This window comes from Anabrus simplex, chromosome 3 (assembly GCF_040414725.1).
Source record: "Anabrus simplex isolate iqAnaSimp1 chromosome 3, ASM4041472v1, whole genome shotgun sequence".
Lineage (NCBI taxonomy): Eukaryota > Metazoa > Arthropoda > Insecta > Orthoptera > Tettigoniidae > Anabrus > Anabrus simplex.
This window is the reverse complement of record NC_090267.1, coordinates 26693734-26709477: the sequence shown is the minus strand read 5'-3', so window position 1 is coordinate 26709477 and position 15744 is coordinate 26693734. Positions and strand designations below refer to the sequence as shown.

The 15744-nt window shown below is 38.1% G+C and overlaps 1 protein-coding gene across 2 annotated transcripts in view; it reads right to left on the bottom strand.

Annotated features, from left to right (window-relative positions):
* The window catches only part of nst (phosphoglucomutase 3-like protein nst), a 138035-nt gene that overhangs the window by 52153 nt on the left and 70138 nt on the right, over positions 1–15744 (bottom strand). For both annotated transcript variants that reach the window (XM_067142493.2, XM_067142494.2), the window contains exon 8: positions 7290–7402. In XM_067142493.2, the coding sequence (XP_066998594.2) occupies positions 7290–7402 (113 nt within the window). The remainder of the gene's footprint in view (positions 1–7289; positions 7403–15744) is intronic.

The following is a 15744-nucleotide window of genomic DNA, read 5'->3' as shown; positions in this document are numbered from 1 at the left end:
AAGCATTGAAAGAAGCGTTCACACCGGGCGAGTTGGCCGTGCGGTTAGAAGCGCACAGCTATGAGCTCGCATCCAGGAGATAGTGGGTTCGAACCCCTCTGTTGGCAGCCTTGAAGATGGTTTTCCGTGGTTTCCCATTTTCACACCAGGCAAATGCTGGGGCTGTACCTTAATTAAGGCCACGGCCGCTTCTTTCCCATTCCTAGGCCTTTCCTGTCCCATTGTTGCCATAAGACCTATGTGTGTCGGTGCGACGTAAAGCAACTAGCAAAAAAAAAAAAAAAAAAAAGCTTTCACAAGCCTCGAAAAAGCAGCAAGAAAGACGAATTTACAGATTAATGAAGAAAAAACTAAGTTCATGCCTGCCACCAAGGAAGACTACCCATTAATAAAAATTGGCACATATAAGTTTGATGTTGTGCGTAGCTTTACCTACCTTGGATCAGAAGTTAATTCCAAGAACAATGTTAGTTCTGAAATCCAAAAATGTATACGGTCAGCTAACAAGTGCTATCATGGCCTCAAAACATCTGAAGTCTAAGCTGCTGTTCAGGAAAACTTCAGTCCTAATGTATAAAGTTTTAGTAAAGCCTGTATTAACATATGGTGCTGAGAGCTAGACATTCTCAAAATCTGATGAAAGACAGCTTGCTACATTTGAAAGAAGGATTTTGAGGCAAATTTTTGGGACAGTGGAAGAAAATGGTGCCTGGAGAAGAAGATATAATCATGGATTGTATAATTTATATAACGAACCAAACATTGTTAACTGCATAAAGATCAGAAGGTTGGAGTGGGCAGGACATGTGCTGCATGCCAATGACAGAATGATAAAGAAGATATTTAATGCAGTACCAGAAGGAATGAGGAAAGTTGGCAGACCAAAGTTAAGGTGTGAAGAAGGGGTGAGAGAGGATGTAAAGGTAACTGGAATCAAGAATTGGAGGAGCTCTGCACTTAACAAGAAAGAATGGAGAAAACTTCTTCCAAAGGCCAAGACCCACAAAGGGCTGTCGCCCCAGTGATTATGATGATTATTTACAGTTTATCAGGGTATCTAGTGCGCTATCACCTAGAGAAGCAACATACCATGACGTGATAGTAGGTGTGCACAGAACAAGTGCTTGTATTCCATCCAGCAATGGTCAGTCATCCCATCCAGCAGCAGTATACGGAGCTGTAATGCTACCATTCATATTTACCAGAAGAGACAAGGAAGTACAGTAGAAGTCCCTTATAGCAAGAATTCATAACAGCGAAAAATTTACTCGCTCTAACGGATTGTCGTTATATCCGATTTTTTGTATAAAAGTCGGAAAACCCTTCATGCACTTTAAAATCGATATGAAACGGCAATCAGTTTGTTCAAAACTTGCGTTTCCGCAGACGATATCCACACTGCGGCTTACTTGTTCGTTATTTTTCATAATCCAATACTACATGAAAGTGTATGTTTAATTTCATTCTGAAAAAAATATAGTACGGAATTTCTCCGAATCCAAGATGAACCCCACTTTTTCCTTCAAAAAATTTAAATCAGGCTCAAAAAAGAAGTTTGTCAAATCATATGAATGCCTTGTTGTACAGTAGGCCTACGCATTTTTACACTATTTTTAGACGCCTAACATTGACTTTCGTCACGCCGTATATATATATTTTTTTTTTTGCGGCTGCACAATTATTTTTTACTTCCGCGGGTTTAACCCTTTCGCACTCAGCGCGCCGATCTATCGGCGCGAGAGGTTATGGCGAAAACGCTCACGGCGCCGATACATCGGCTCTGTCGTATTTACGGATTTTGGTCATTTGCGTAGCTGTTAAATCGTAACAGTTGATCGTGACGGTACATTAAAGCGTTGAATTTGTGTTTAACTCAACAGATATATCCACCAGCCCTACAAAATATTTTTATTTTCGACAAATGAAATCTGTTGACCGTGAATGTTTATGTTGTGGTTATTTGAAGTTGTTATTGCGTGGATCTGTTTTGATTGGCTTATGAATACAACAAGTTGATCTTGCTATGAGTTTTGTTTATAGTTTATTTCGTTTCTTTGGTATATCGTGTGTTCGATGTACTTCGTAAACTACAATTTTACTCCTTTTCATAACTCCGTTGTTGCACGTGCTTGCGTCATCTTTTTATAGTAATGGCTAGGCCATATTCAAGGCCGAATGAGGCCGATATCCTTGAATTTTCAGATGATTTAGACAGTAATAATGACCTCCTTTTGCCGAAAGTGATTCCTGTTATGTGGGAAGTGACACAGTCGTAACTGCTCACCGTGCATCGGACCGCGAGGCCCTGACATCGATGACCGTTACATGTACACTGAATAACTTTTTGCAATGCTTCATAAGTGAATTGCAGCACACACATCATACTGATATCAAATTATTCAGAATTAAATGTTCTTTCATTCACGTCTAAGAGTAAAGAAGGAAGACGCAACAATGTCTAATTTTTCTGTCATTGAAAACAATAATTTATTTTTAAAAATTAATTTTCAAAATTTAATAATTTGTTTGGGCTTAACCAATAACAATACGTCCAAGGTATATTCATTTCTGAAATGCTCATAGTTTCCTGTATTAGTGTGATTAATTTTATTTTAATGTGTGTTAAACTCTTTACGTGTTGAATTTTTGTAATTTGCTTTGGAAAAATCACAAAAATTACTCTGAGTGTCTTCGAGCAAACACCTGCATATAGGCTGAGTGCCAAAGGGTTAAGGACCATTAACTTAACATTGGCATCATAATACCAAAGAGAACTCGTTGAAAATTTTCCGGCAATACCTATTTCATCCGTCTCTAAAATACAACGATCCGTCAGGAAATTATTCATGCTGTCTATAAAACTGTTACTTTTACGCAGCGTCAGATATAACCGGCTACCGCCACACGCACGTCTCGCATGTCGGGTTTGGCCAAATTCAGCGGCTAGCGATGTATAGAAGATAGGAAACTTAAAAGGGTCCACCTTTTCAATACAAAATTGTTATAGTTTATTACAACATATATTTACATTTGGAACTAGTTTCGACGCTGTTTGGCGTCATCTTCAGCCAAAATGTGGGAAATAGGCTAGCATGTAGACATTTATATTACACAAGGCGTTATATTAAACAATACACATCTTGCAAGGAGATAAAAACAGGGACGAATATAGAAACAAATGAATCGTTGAGAAAGCAAAAGTTATACATATTAAAAATAATCTTAACCACACATCTTGCAGTGCGAAAATATTTGCCTTGAATGATTCATGAATACAAAACGCATGCGTACACACTTCTGAAGAGCCAGCAGGCAGGAAAAATTAAGGTGAAACCTTAAGAGTTCTTCTGAGAAGAGTTCATCATTTTCTTTATGTTCGGACTAACTAATGAAGTTTCCCTTGAGTTCCTGATAAACATACACAACAGGAAAAACTCCTTCACTCTCAACAATAGCTATAAAGACCAACGGTAAAATGTATTTTAAATACTGTGCAGAGACATGAAAGCATGATCTTGAACATGATATAACTTCTTCATTTAATCACCTTTGAAAGCCTCTCTCTATATTACGTAGCTTCATTAACACCACCCTTCTGTAGATGCACAAAATAATCTTGTAATCTTCACAGGTCCGGTATTCAGCTCGACGAGTATATAAAATTGGTATTAAGGAATTCGTTTTCTGAGAGTTTGGAGGTTGACTGTGCCAGTATTTGTGGTGTATTGTTGCAGCATTACGTGTAGGGCGGGGGCAGGTTTCTATGATGTTTATTGCGGGACATAAGGCGGTAAAGCTATGGCCCGAGATGAAGAGGAGCAGGGCATGTTGGATAGTTTAGGTCTGGGGAGCGGCCATTGTTGGATTAGGAGGGGAGAGGGAAGGAGCGGTAGGGGAGGAGTGGAAGGAGGGGAAATATGGAGGGTGATGTGGTGAAAGTGTGTGGCGTGACAAAGTATTATGCATAATGTGAAAGACAGATCCGTTTTTCGGGATATTCATGTTTTTGAAAAATTCAATGAGAAAGTCGAATAGGATCTTTGGTTTCTCTGAGATATCATTTAAGTTTGGGTTGGGATTGAAATATTGGTCTAAATGAATATAGAGGTTTTCAGTGACGTCTAGGAAAGAACCTTTGTTTAGAATATCTAATACTTCAAGATCTTGATTTATTTCAGTAAAGTTGTGCTTAAATTCTTTTATATGTAGGCCTATCGCGAACGTTTTTATTGGGCTACGGTACGGCCAACCGCCCTTGCGTTTTTCGTGCACATACCTTTCATCTTCGACTTCTTTAAAGCATCCTTGTTGCGGACCACTGAATGCATTTTTTGTACAGTATACATTTTTTAAAGTTTGTCTTCATGCTAACGCCAAATATTGGCTTTAGTTAGGCCTATGCCGTATTTTCTTGTGGCTGCAAAATTATTCTACATTTCCAAGTGTTTAATAAACATTAACTTAAAACGCATCCTAATATAGACTAGAACCCGTTGAAAATTTGCCAGCAATACCTTTTCCACGTATCTTTACAATATGACTATCCATCACGAAAATATTCCTGCTGTCTATAAACCTTAATTTTACTAAGCATTATTATTAGCGTATGGCAAGGAAATTATATACATAATATACAATATATACACAATAACAAAAACATTCATTCACTTCAGGCATTAGTGTTATATCTGAATGTCCAACTTTTCAATCCACTGTAGTGCTTCCGCTGTTGGAGATAGGAAGTCTTCCAAACTACCTGGATAAGCCTGCAGTTGACACTCGCTTACAATGTGGGGAATAGTCTGGCGAGGGGCTCCACAGGCACATTCTGGAGATGGTACAAAGTTCCACTTGTAGAGAGAATCCCTGCACCTTCCATGACCTGTCCTGATCCTGTTCAGTCTGGACCAAGTTGCACGTGGTAGTTGGGATCTATTTGTAATATTTTCCCCTCTGAAGATGTTATGCAGGGGCACGTTGGGAGAGTTATTCCAGCGGCCTTTCCCATCCTCCAAAGCACTGAAGTTGGTGGACGTCTTCAGAGCAGCATCACAAAGGGGTGGATGTCGTGATTTCAGTCTTTTGAGACTAAGCGTTAAGTACAATAGACGCGTTATGACTCTGGCACTGAGTAGCCATGGCTTTTCTAAGAATTCGAAGGGTCGCATGTTTTGATGCCATTCTGCAGATTTGAGAAAAACACAGGCACTGTACAACCGGTTGTCGCGGCTAGCAATGTGTAGTAAAGAGGCGGTCGTTTATTGTCGAGTTCTGTGCGCGTGTGAAAAGAAGCAGCGTGGTTACCGTGGTAGTTGCCAGTGGTAGCCATTAACTTACTGTTAGGCCACGAATGCAACAACCCTTGAGTTTTCGCATGAGATTCTGAGAAAAAAAAGTCTTCGATTCGGAGAAATACGGTATCACTCCAGAGATTTCTGTGGCAAACATCTCAGCTTTCTTCTTCAAACAGCGTCACCTAACCTAACCGTATATGTAGCCTATCATGAAAACATGTTTGAAACGCATGTAGAGAAATAACCTCCTCGCGAAAATTTTACATGTAAATAGCCGTAACTAGACGCAAGAACATATGAAATATCCTCTGAAATCAGTGATGTACTCTGCCATATCTTGAGGTGTATCACATTCTTACTTAATTTCCATATATAACATTCAAATTAAGATATCGTTTACTTCAGTCTTTATTTTTAATGAGTTAACAACTGCTATCGGCTACGTTATTTACGCATTTGTTACGAAAACTTATCCTCTTTCATTTCGAATCTTCTTTAGAGAACAGCAGTCGATGTGTATTACTAATCAACTCCAACATCGCCTTTGAATGTCAACGAGAGAGCTCGCAAATGCACAAAGTGAGAAAACTATATCGTACCGAAGATGATCGATCGCATTTTGTTGCAAACGATGGAGTTTTCTTATTCAAACAGCGTCAAGTATCCTAACTTAACCGTACTATACGTATGATGAAAACACACTTCAAGCGCCAGTAGAGAAATTATACCTTTCTCGCTATAAATTTTCATAAGAGCCTTTCCGTAATTTAATCAGACGCGACAAAATATAAACTAACCACTGAAATCAATTAAGCACTCTGCCATATCTTGAGGTGTATCCCATTCTTACTTAATTGCAGTATTTAGCCTCAAAATTAAGCAGTCGTTTAGTCAGCCTTAATTTTTAACGAGTTAACAACCGTTATCGGACGCGTTATTTACGCATTTATTACGAAAATACGTTCCCTTTCATTTTGGATTTTATTTACGGAACAGCTGTCAACGGATATTACTAATCGACTCCGACATCGCCTTCGAATATCGACGAGAGAAATCGTTAGTGCACATAGAGAGGAAACGATGCTAAAGGTAATCAATCGCATGCAATATAATCGCTGGGGTGCATAAATATCGGTAACGGAAAAAATCGCGCGTGCTTAATCGCTCGCAACAACGGATGCGCCAGTGATAGGGTTCTCGCTGTAACCGAAAGATGATACACAGTTTAATATAGGAATTTTGAAGGGAAATAAAAAAATCGTCGCTATAATGGAGTTCTCGTTATATGCCGTACTCGCTATAGCGGACTTCTACTGTATTTCTAGCACGTGACGATTTATTCACTCAGAAAACCAAGTCTGAGCAGTGTTCGGGCTCCATATATGACAGTAGGCAAGGGAGTCCAAGCATGTACATTGTGTTAAGTAAGACCATGGTTGCTGCCTTTCCAGTCTAAGCCCTTTCCTACCTCAATATCGTAAACAACCTACTTGAGCTAGTGAGACATTTAACAGGAAAAAAAAAATATAAAATACAAATGTCAGTCACAGTACTGCCTATAAATAGAAAATAATGCTTTTGTTTGTCACAATAACTTTCAGACCGGATGGTAAAAAGCACAATCTATAGTGAAAGTGTACACGAACGTTTATATGTACAGGAAACTAATAATTATTCAGGTGTAAAAAAATTACTACTACTTTAATTTCCCTGCTTTAATTTCCTTGCTAAAATAAGTCTCAAAGAAAATACAACCACCATCTTATATCATCCAGTGATGACAAAACATGATTCAAAATGGACCTCCTAATGTCAAGGAAATGTAATATCTGGAAGGATTATAGCATGACCCATAATATAAATGTTGAACAACAAATATTTCTGCAAAATCAAATTCTATTTTTATAGAAGCCTCCAGTCGTGAAACAATCATTCTGCAACATCATATTTTAGGCAAAGAAATGAAGCCCACCACCTATGGCCAAGGAATATTACCAGAGTTTTAGAAATGTAGTTGGTGGAACTGCCATTAGCATAAGCCGTTTGCACGAGGCCAAGATTCAAGCTGAGCCCACTCTCCTTGACCAGTTCCATCAGGTAACCAGCAACTGGAACCAAACACGTTTCAAGAGTGACAGAAAGACATGCCTTGAAGATGATTTTCAACGACTCAAATAAGAGTATTTCAATATGAAAACAGGATAGGATATTTCTTTCTATGCAATTAGGTGAACTTTCCCTTTTGCGGTAATTACTTCCATTAAATTGCAATATCTTCCAGTATTACAAAGTTTGTTTGCATTCTTTACAGTGCTGCTTAATTGAAGATCATTCCTATAGAATGGCTACTTGCAGACATCCAGACTGTGCATAGTGGAGTTCAGATCAAATATGGCAGTTATGGGGACTGTAAATTTCTCTCGACGTAAATTTTATAAAGAAGACATAGGTGCATTTCAATTAAGTAGCAGTAACAAAAAATAAAAATATATATATTTTTTTTTAAATATAAATTTTAAGCACAATAATGTGTCAGTTTTATCCAACTTTAATTAATCAGCTGAATTTTGAGAAATAATTAAGGTAACCCGAACTTGGGAAACAATTTTTAAACTAAAATTCCCTACTCAAAATGTAGAGGAAACTATGAATGTAGAAGTCACCTTCCTCCCTCAACTGATTCAGGGACAATTTGGGTTAGAGCTTTCAAATTTCTATGGGGCCATGTTGGTCTGAATACAAGATAGCCCTGAAGTTTTATAGCAATTTGCAATGAAAAATAGAGTCTCAACACATAAGACAGTTTGAGATATAACAACAAGACCTTGACACGGTGTTCTAAAAATATCATAAATTTTGTTAAATACCAGTATCATACCTTGAGTTAAAACTTAAGAAACAGAACAATGAATAATAAGGAACACGTGAAAAACACTCCCCTTGTTCATTAATGATCCCTGAAAGTCGTTTCTGTGTTTTCACATGTCAAGCTGACTGGCCTGTAATGATCTACCTTTTCCTTTGCACACCAGGGCTACTACAGCAACTTTCCATTCATCTGGTATAGCTACTTCATATAAACATTAATGAAAAATATTTTAGATATGGCACTGCCAATTATGTTTGCCATCATGTCATTCTTAGCAGACAGTTTTGCAATATTCAGTTTCCGAGTGAGCTCACTCAATCTCTCCTTACTTCCACAACCATTCCTAACTCTACTTTTTTCTAACCTGCAGCTCCTCATTCTCTTTATTTCTTTGTATAATATAAGTAGGTCTTACCCATCCATTACTACCTTTAAAGGTAATACCTATTTTCACACTCCTCAACAACTGTGTCAAACGCACCCCTTAAGCTGTTTACATTTTTATTTACTACTTTTACAGCCTTTCTTTCTATCACTTTTTTTTTTTTTCTATTTGCTTTACATCGCACCAACACAGATAGGGGACGATGGGACAGGAAAGGCCTAGGAATGGGAAGGAAGTGACCATGACGTTAATTAAGGTACAGCCTGGAGTGAAAATGGAAAACCATCTTCAATGCTGCTGACAGTAGGGTTCGAACTCACTCTCTCCTGGATGCAAGCTCACAGCTGCACTCCCCGAACCGCAAGGCCAATTCGCCTGGTCATTTATTTTTTAACTACAGCAAAAAGAGCTCTGTGATGACTTATACCATCTATCACTTCAGTTTCTCTGTAGAGTTATCTGGTTTTCTCAGCCTCACGTCCACAATATTTTTCCTTCTACTTGGTTCTGTCACTATGATGATGCAACTGTCCTTCCCAAATTAACTTATTTATCATTTTTTTAGTCACACTTTCTGTCCCAGTCAACATTTGGTAAGTTGAGATCACCCGCTACAATAATGTTACTTTCTGTGTTGTTCCCCACACAGCTAATTATGATATCATATAATTCTGCATCAGCACCACCCTTTCCAGATCTGTACACCCCAAAAAACATCAAACTGCCTATTGACTATAGAGATGAATCTTATGTTTAGAATTTCATGTTTTTCATCCGTAACTTTTTAACAGCTTACAAATTCCTCTTTCACCAGTATGAAAGCTCTCTCTCATACTGTTCCCATCTTATATACAATAAACACTCCAGCTCTGTGAGGAAATTTCCACATCTATAATATCCCTTCTTAGTCATGATTCATCTACGTTTGCAATATCTGGTAAATATATATCTATTAAATTACTTAATTCTATTCCTTTCTTCACAATACTTCTAACAACTTACGTCATCCTTACTGGGCATCTACTTCCCTATACTCTCATCACTGCTCCGTAGTGCAGCCCGTTTCCCTTAACCCGTACAGTGGCGAATGCCATGTGGAACTGTTGCTACCCAGGTGAGCAGTAAAAATAACTTAAAAGCTTTCCAGTCTGTCAAACACACAGTTACAATATAAATTATAACACTATAACATACCTGTAAAAAAATACACACTATTAAACAAAGTTTCTATGCAAAATTTTTTGTTTAATTGAGTGTATTTTTTTACAGGAATGTTATAGTGTTGTAATTTATATTGTAACTGTTTCTTTGACAGACTGGAAAGCTTTTTTTTAAATATATATATTTAACTAAGTCGACACTGGAAAATACGGCCTCCTTCCTAACAAAAAATAATAATTCTCAGGTGGGTGATGCGGCGTACATCGCGCAATGTTTATTATTCTTTTACTCGCGTTATATCCACCAGATCGAGCTGAAATTTTGAAGATACGCTCTGCCTCGTGCTGCCATTTCATGGGCACATATTGAAATCGGGGATCAAAGCTATATCTGCCAGGGCAAATCCCGAACTTTCTGAAACAGTAGTTGCTTCATGCAAGAACGATCTATGTCCATGTTTATCGTACAATCGAGCCAGCCGAGTGCTTGTGAATGTCTAGATGTGTCTATTACATTTTCTTGGTCAGATATATTGCTTCTGTGCATTCTAGGTTGTTTCAAAGGTAATGTTTAGCCAGTTTTAGTATTTCTGTAGCTTGTTTGTTATATTTTAATTGCATATTATGTAAATATGGCAAAGAGACATCTAGATCCACCCAGTGATGCTATACGTGAAATGTTAGAACTTAGTGATGAAAACGACAAATTAGTGAAGGATCTTCAACTAGTGATAGCGAATCAGTGTGTTTAGAGAATAATGCGGGCCCAAGTTTTTCAACATGTGCTGAAGTAGGGTTGCTCAATCGCTTTTCAAGTAACTCTAGGGTGTGTGACCACAGCACGAAGACTAGTGCAAGCGACCGTGATAGTATGTCACACAGTGAGTGAGATGCTTGTGGACGCAGAAGGGACAGATTTGAAGCAAAGTACAATTCTCAAATTAGAGGTGAACTGCAGAACATTAAGGAGCCTGAAAAAATTCATAGATTTTTCATTTATGAGGAACTATGTGACCTAATAGAGGAGAAAACTAATTTGAATGCTAAATATAAAATAAATTCGAAGACACAGGATGGAAAAATGAAACAAAGAAGTAGAGAAAAAAAAAGAATGAATACCTACAAATAAAAATAGAATTCAGCCCTTGTTAGTAATTCTGCTCTTACAGCAAATAATTCATAAACCTAAACTAAATGATTATTTTTAAAGGAATCGTTGTTGGCTACATCACTTTTCTTTCAAAATGATGTCTGAAAAATGGTTCTTTCTCCTTCTGAAGTTGCTACATTTTTCTGATAACCAGTCATATAATAAGGAGATACACCCAAAAATTTACAAAGGGAAACCAGCTGTTGACAAACTATTATCTCAATAATAACTAAACTTATGTTGTAATGGTCCACCTTTTCCATACTATATTATGCAATGTTTACATTACATTTTAAATCTAGCAACTAGTTTTAGCCTTGGCTGGCCATCATCAGCCTTAATACAAAACTGTACAAACACATCTAATGACTGAAACAAATGTATAAACATACACAAATGTTGTTAAAAGGTTTTAAAAGCATCCGGGATAAACTATGTGCACAACACGTAACATACGATGAAATTAACATGACTCTAAAATTCTTAGATGCGTTGTATCATGTTAAAATGTTTCATTAGGGCTTCTTGTTAAAATATTACGAAAATGCTGAAATATTCCTCCTGTTGGAAATTGTCAATGGTTCAATCAAGGACGGCACATCAAAGTATGATTAAATAGCTGGCACATTCTTACATTGCAGCTGGTAGAGATTCGGAATTCAATGCGGTGTCCATGAAGTTAACCTTTCACTGCGGCATGTGGTGCGTGGCCTACTGTTGTGTGCCTCATACATAGTCATTAGATGTGCTTGTACAGTTTTGTATTAAGGCTGATGATGGCCAGCCAAGACCGAAACTATTTCCTAGACTAAAAATGTAATGTAAACATTGCTTAATATAGTACTGAAAAGGTGGACCATTACAACATAAGTTTAGTTATTATCGTGATCACAATTCAATATGGATCAAAACCATGAAGTTTATATTCTATGAAACTATTATCTATATTTAAAAACTGTTATATTCCAGATGGTTGTATTTATCTATAGAAGAAAGTCTTGTGCTGTGGAAAGGTCGCTTAGGTTGGAAGGTATTCATTCCGAAGAAGAGATCCCATTTTAGGATGGAGTCTTTCAAGCTATGTGAGGCAAGCACGGGGTATGTGTGGAACGTGTTTAGCAGTAAGGGGATTGAGCTATTAGATGAAGTTTGTGGAAAGGACATGTCTCAGTTCACTAAGCTATCCAAAGTTCTGTTGACAATAGCTGAAGACCTTTTGAATAAGGGATATCTTATTGCCCTGGACAATTATTACAGTAGCCCACAACTTTTTGATGTATTGAATGATCTGAACACCAATGCTGTTGGAACAGTTCATCCTAACAGAAAAGGACTTCCTAAGGATGTCATGGGGAAGGAACTGAAAAGAGGTGAGGTGGTATTTTCTTTCAGGAACAAACTCATGGCTCTAAAATGGACGGACAAGAGGGATGTGTGCAAGCTGAACAGCATTCGATGCAGAAATGCGAACAGTACGTGACAGGAAAGGCGAAACAAAGGAAAAGCTGGTAGTGTGCATTGAATACAATGATGATATGGTGGGGAGTTGATTTATCCGAACAGTACTTGGTCACCTTCAGAGGTAAAGCACTACAAAGACCAACTTAAGCAGACCATGAGAAGAGTAGATATAAACCCAAATACTCTTGCATTGGATCACCCTCGCTGGCATGCTACCATCTCAGCTGCAGTTGCACAGTTTCAGCAGGAACGTCGAAAACAGGAAGAGAAAACTCGCCAGAGAAAGAAGCTATGTCAAACACTGCCACTTCCCCCACCTTCCATCGGATGCAACAGGTGTGGCCACGTTTTATGCAAGAATTAGTCTGATAAACCATCAGTGCCACCTTCATCATGTGGGCTAAGGATTACGGAACTGCAGGAGAGAAACAAAAACTCGGATACGAGTTTCGGCCGACGACTTTGTCACCTACAGTACCACCAGGAAACGAATGAAGCGATACCATCACAAAACATTTTAGCCATTTATTGGACATCACTGTGCTCAATTCATTTGTTTTATATCATAAGCAGGTAGGGAAATTCAATCATTTGCAGTTTCGACTGTATATTGTGCAGAAAATATTCAGCGATTTCAGTGAATCGACTCCCGTTGAAGTTATACCAGCCAGACCATTACCACCTGACCCAACAGCTCGATTTGTTCTGATTTGTTCCGAGTGATTTCCGATAAAAGAGTAGTGTTACAAAAATGTTGCAATGTTTGGGTTGGGAAGAATTGAGAGAAAGAAGAAGAGCTGCTCGACTAAGTGGTATGTTCTGAGCTGTCAGCGGAGAGATGGCGTGGAATGACATTAGTAGACGAATAAGTTTGAATGGCGTTTATGAAAGTAGGAAAGATCACAATATGAAGATAAAGTTGGAATTCAAGAGGACAAACTGGGGCAAATATTCATTTATAGGACGGGGAGTTAGGGATTGGAATAACTTACCAAGGGAGATGTTCAATAAATTTCCAATTTCTTTGAAATCATTTCGGAAAAGGCTAGGAAAGCAACAGATAGGGAATCTGCCACCTGGGCGACTGCCCTAAATGCAGATCAGTATTGATTGATTGAACAGGGCAGTTCTCAGGAAGGCATTTTCCAGACCTAAATCCTCCAACAAATACCAAGAAACATGCTGGCAAGAGGTGTACGGTCTGAGCTTCAGAGATACAAGTCGCTCAGTATTGCTGCACTGTCTGTGATGTTGCACTGTGCCCAGCCCCATATTTCAGAATCTACCATACCGTTAAGGACTAAACGGTAAAGACTGAAGTGCGAATGGTGTAAATAGTGTGAAGAGAACATAGGCTATAAAGTAGAACCTCGATTATACGTTCCCAGAAACTAAGTTTTCCCGGATTATTCGTTCAAATTATATGGTCCCGCAAGCATCCAAAGTAAATCATGTTGTAAAAATTCTGCCTTATCTGCTCCTCGAAGAAACGATTTCCCAGATCAACCATCCAGAAATTTCAGTCCCATCAACGCTAAATCCTCAATCAAGCGTTTTTCAAGAAACTGTATCTCACGAAAGGATGTCTACGGTATACTTGTGGATCTTGGTGTTAACATCCCATCATTACGATAAATTAGAGCAAGTTCTGCAGGTACTGGAAAAGCGATCCGCGGTGAACTTGCATAAGAGACCATCATATTCAGGTGGTATAGTTTAGAGAATCTTCAGAAATCATAAAGCAGATAGTGCCTACAACAACTGGAAGGAGACAGAGCACATTTCAACAGCTCTACTTGAATGATAGATGTTGATTCCCATAGGGAATCTGAAATATTTGTCCTGAATGAGTAAATTTATAATACCAATATAAATGGTCCGTTATTGGACATTATCAATTTTGAAGACTGAATGAGTACTGTCAAATTTTCGTACTTGTAAAACATCTACAATATGTCCAGCGTTGAGTGTTCAAATTTAAAAAAATTTTTTTTTTCTTTTCTATTGTATCAACGAATAGATTTTCGGCACTTCTCTCAGAGCACTGTATAGTCAGTAGGCTTTCAGGCAGGAATCAAAACTGCTCCTTCTTAACACAAATCTAGTATTTTAATATTACGTATCATATAAACTTACGATTATGTTATCAAGACCAGAACAGATGTTGCACCTTACGTGCAAAATGCCATGGGAGAACTTGGGATTGCCTGTTATTGTTTTGGTCCTAATATAAGACAGGGAAGTTTACGTTTTTGTGTTAAAATGTTATAAAAACCACAGTCCTTTTATTTGCTCACGTTATTTAAAAAGTTTGTATCATCTCCCACTCGTACAAGCTTGTACAGCGAACTCAAGGTCACGAATAACCGTCATTTCTGAAGTTTTTTACAAATTGTTTTATGTCACACCAACACAGATAGGTCTTATGGCGACGATGGGACAAGAAAGGGCTAGGAGTGGGAAGGAGGCAGCCGTGGCCTTAATTAAGGTACAGCCCCAGCATTTGCCAGGTGTGAAAATGGGAAATCACGGAAACCATCTTCAGGGCTGCTGACAGTGGGGTGCGAACCCATTATCTCCCGAATACTGGATACTGGCCGCACTTAAGCGACTGCAGATATCGCGCTCGGTGCAATGAAGTCTTAAAGGAAGAAGATGTATATTGTTACTTGGGTAATAAAATAACTAACAATGGCAGAAGTAAGGAGGACATAAAATGCAGACTAGCACAGGCAAAGAAAATAAATTTTTTCACTTCGAAATTAGATATAAGAATTGGAAAGATGTTTTTGAAGACTTTCGTCTGGAGCGTGGCATTGTATGGAAGTGAAACATGGACGATAACTAGCTCAGAAAGAAAGAAAGAAAGAAAGAAAGAAAGAAAGAAAGAAAACAGAAGCTTTTGAAATGTAGTGTTACAGAAGAATGCTGAAGGTGAGATGGATAGATCAAATCACAAATGAAGCGATACTGAATCTAATTGGTGAGAGGAGATCGATTTGGCTAAATCTGACCAGAAGAAGAGACAGAATGATAAGAAACATCTTAAGACACCCAGGACTTTTGCAGTTGGTTTTTCAGGGAAGTGTACATGGTATAAACAGTAGAAGCAGACCAAGGTATGAATATGACAAGCAGATTAGAGCAGATGTAGGATGCAGTAGTTACGTAGATAGGAAAAGGTTAGCATAGGATAGGGTGACACAGAGAGCTGCATCGAATCAGTCAATGGACTGATGACTCAAGCATGAACAAACAACTAGATAACATATTTCAACAATACTTATCAAGCTATGCCATACCAAAACTTGAAGCTGTGATCTTAACACTCAAATGTTTTTAAATGTTAGACTGTGCAGGTAAGATGAGGATGGTTTTCAGAATGGCATTTTAAGGAAAGATTTTAAAGTTATCTAATACTGAAG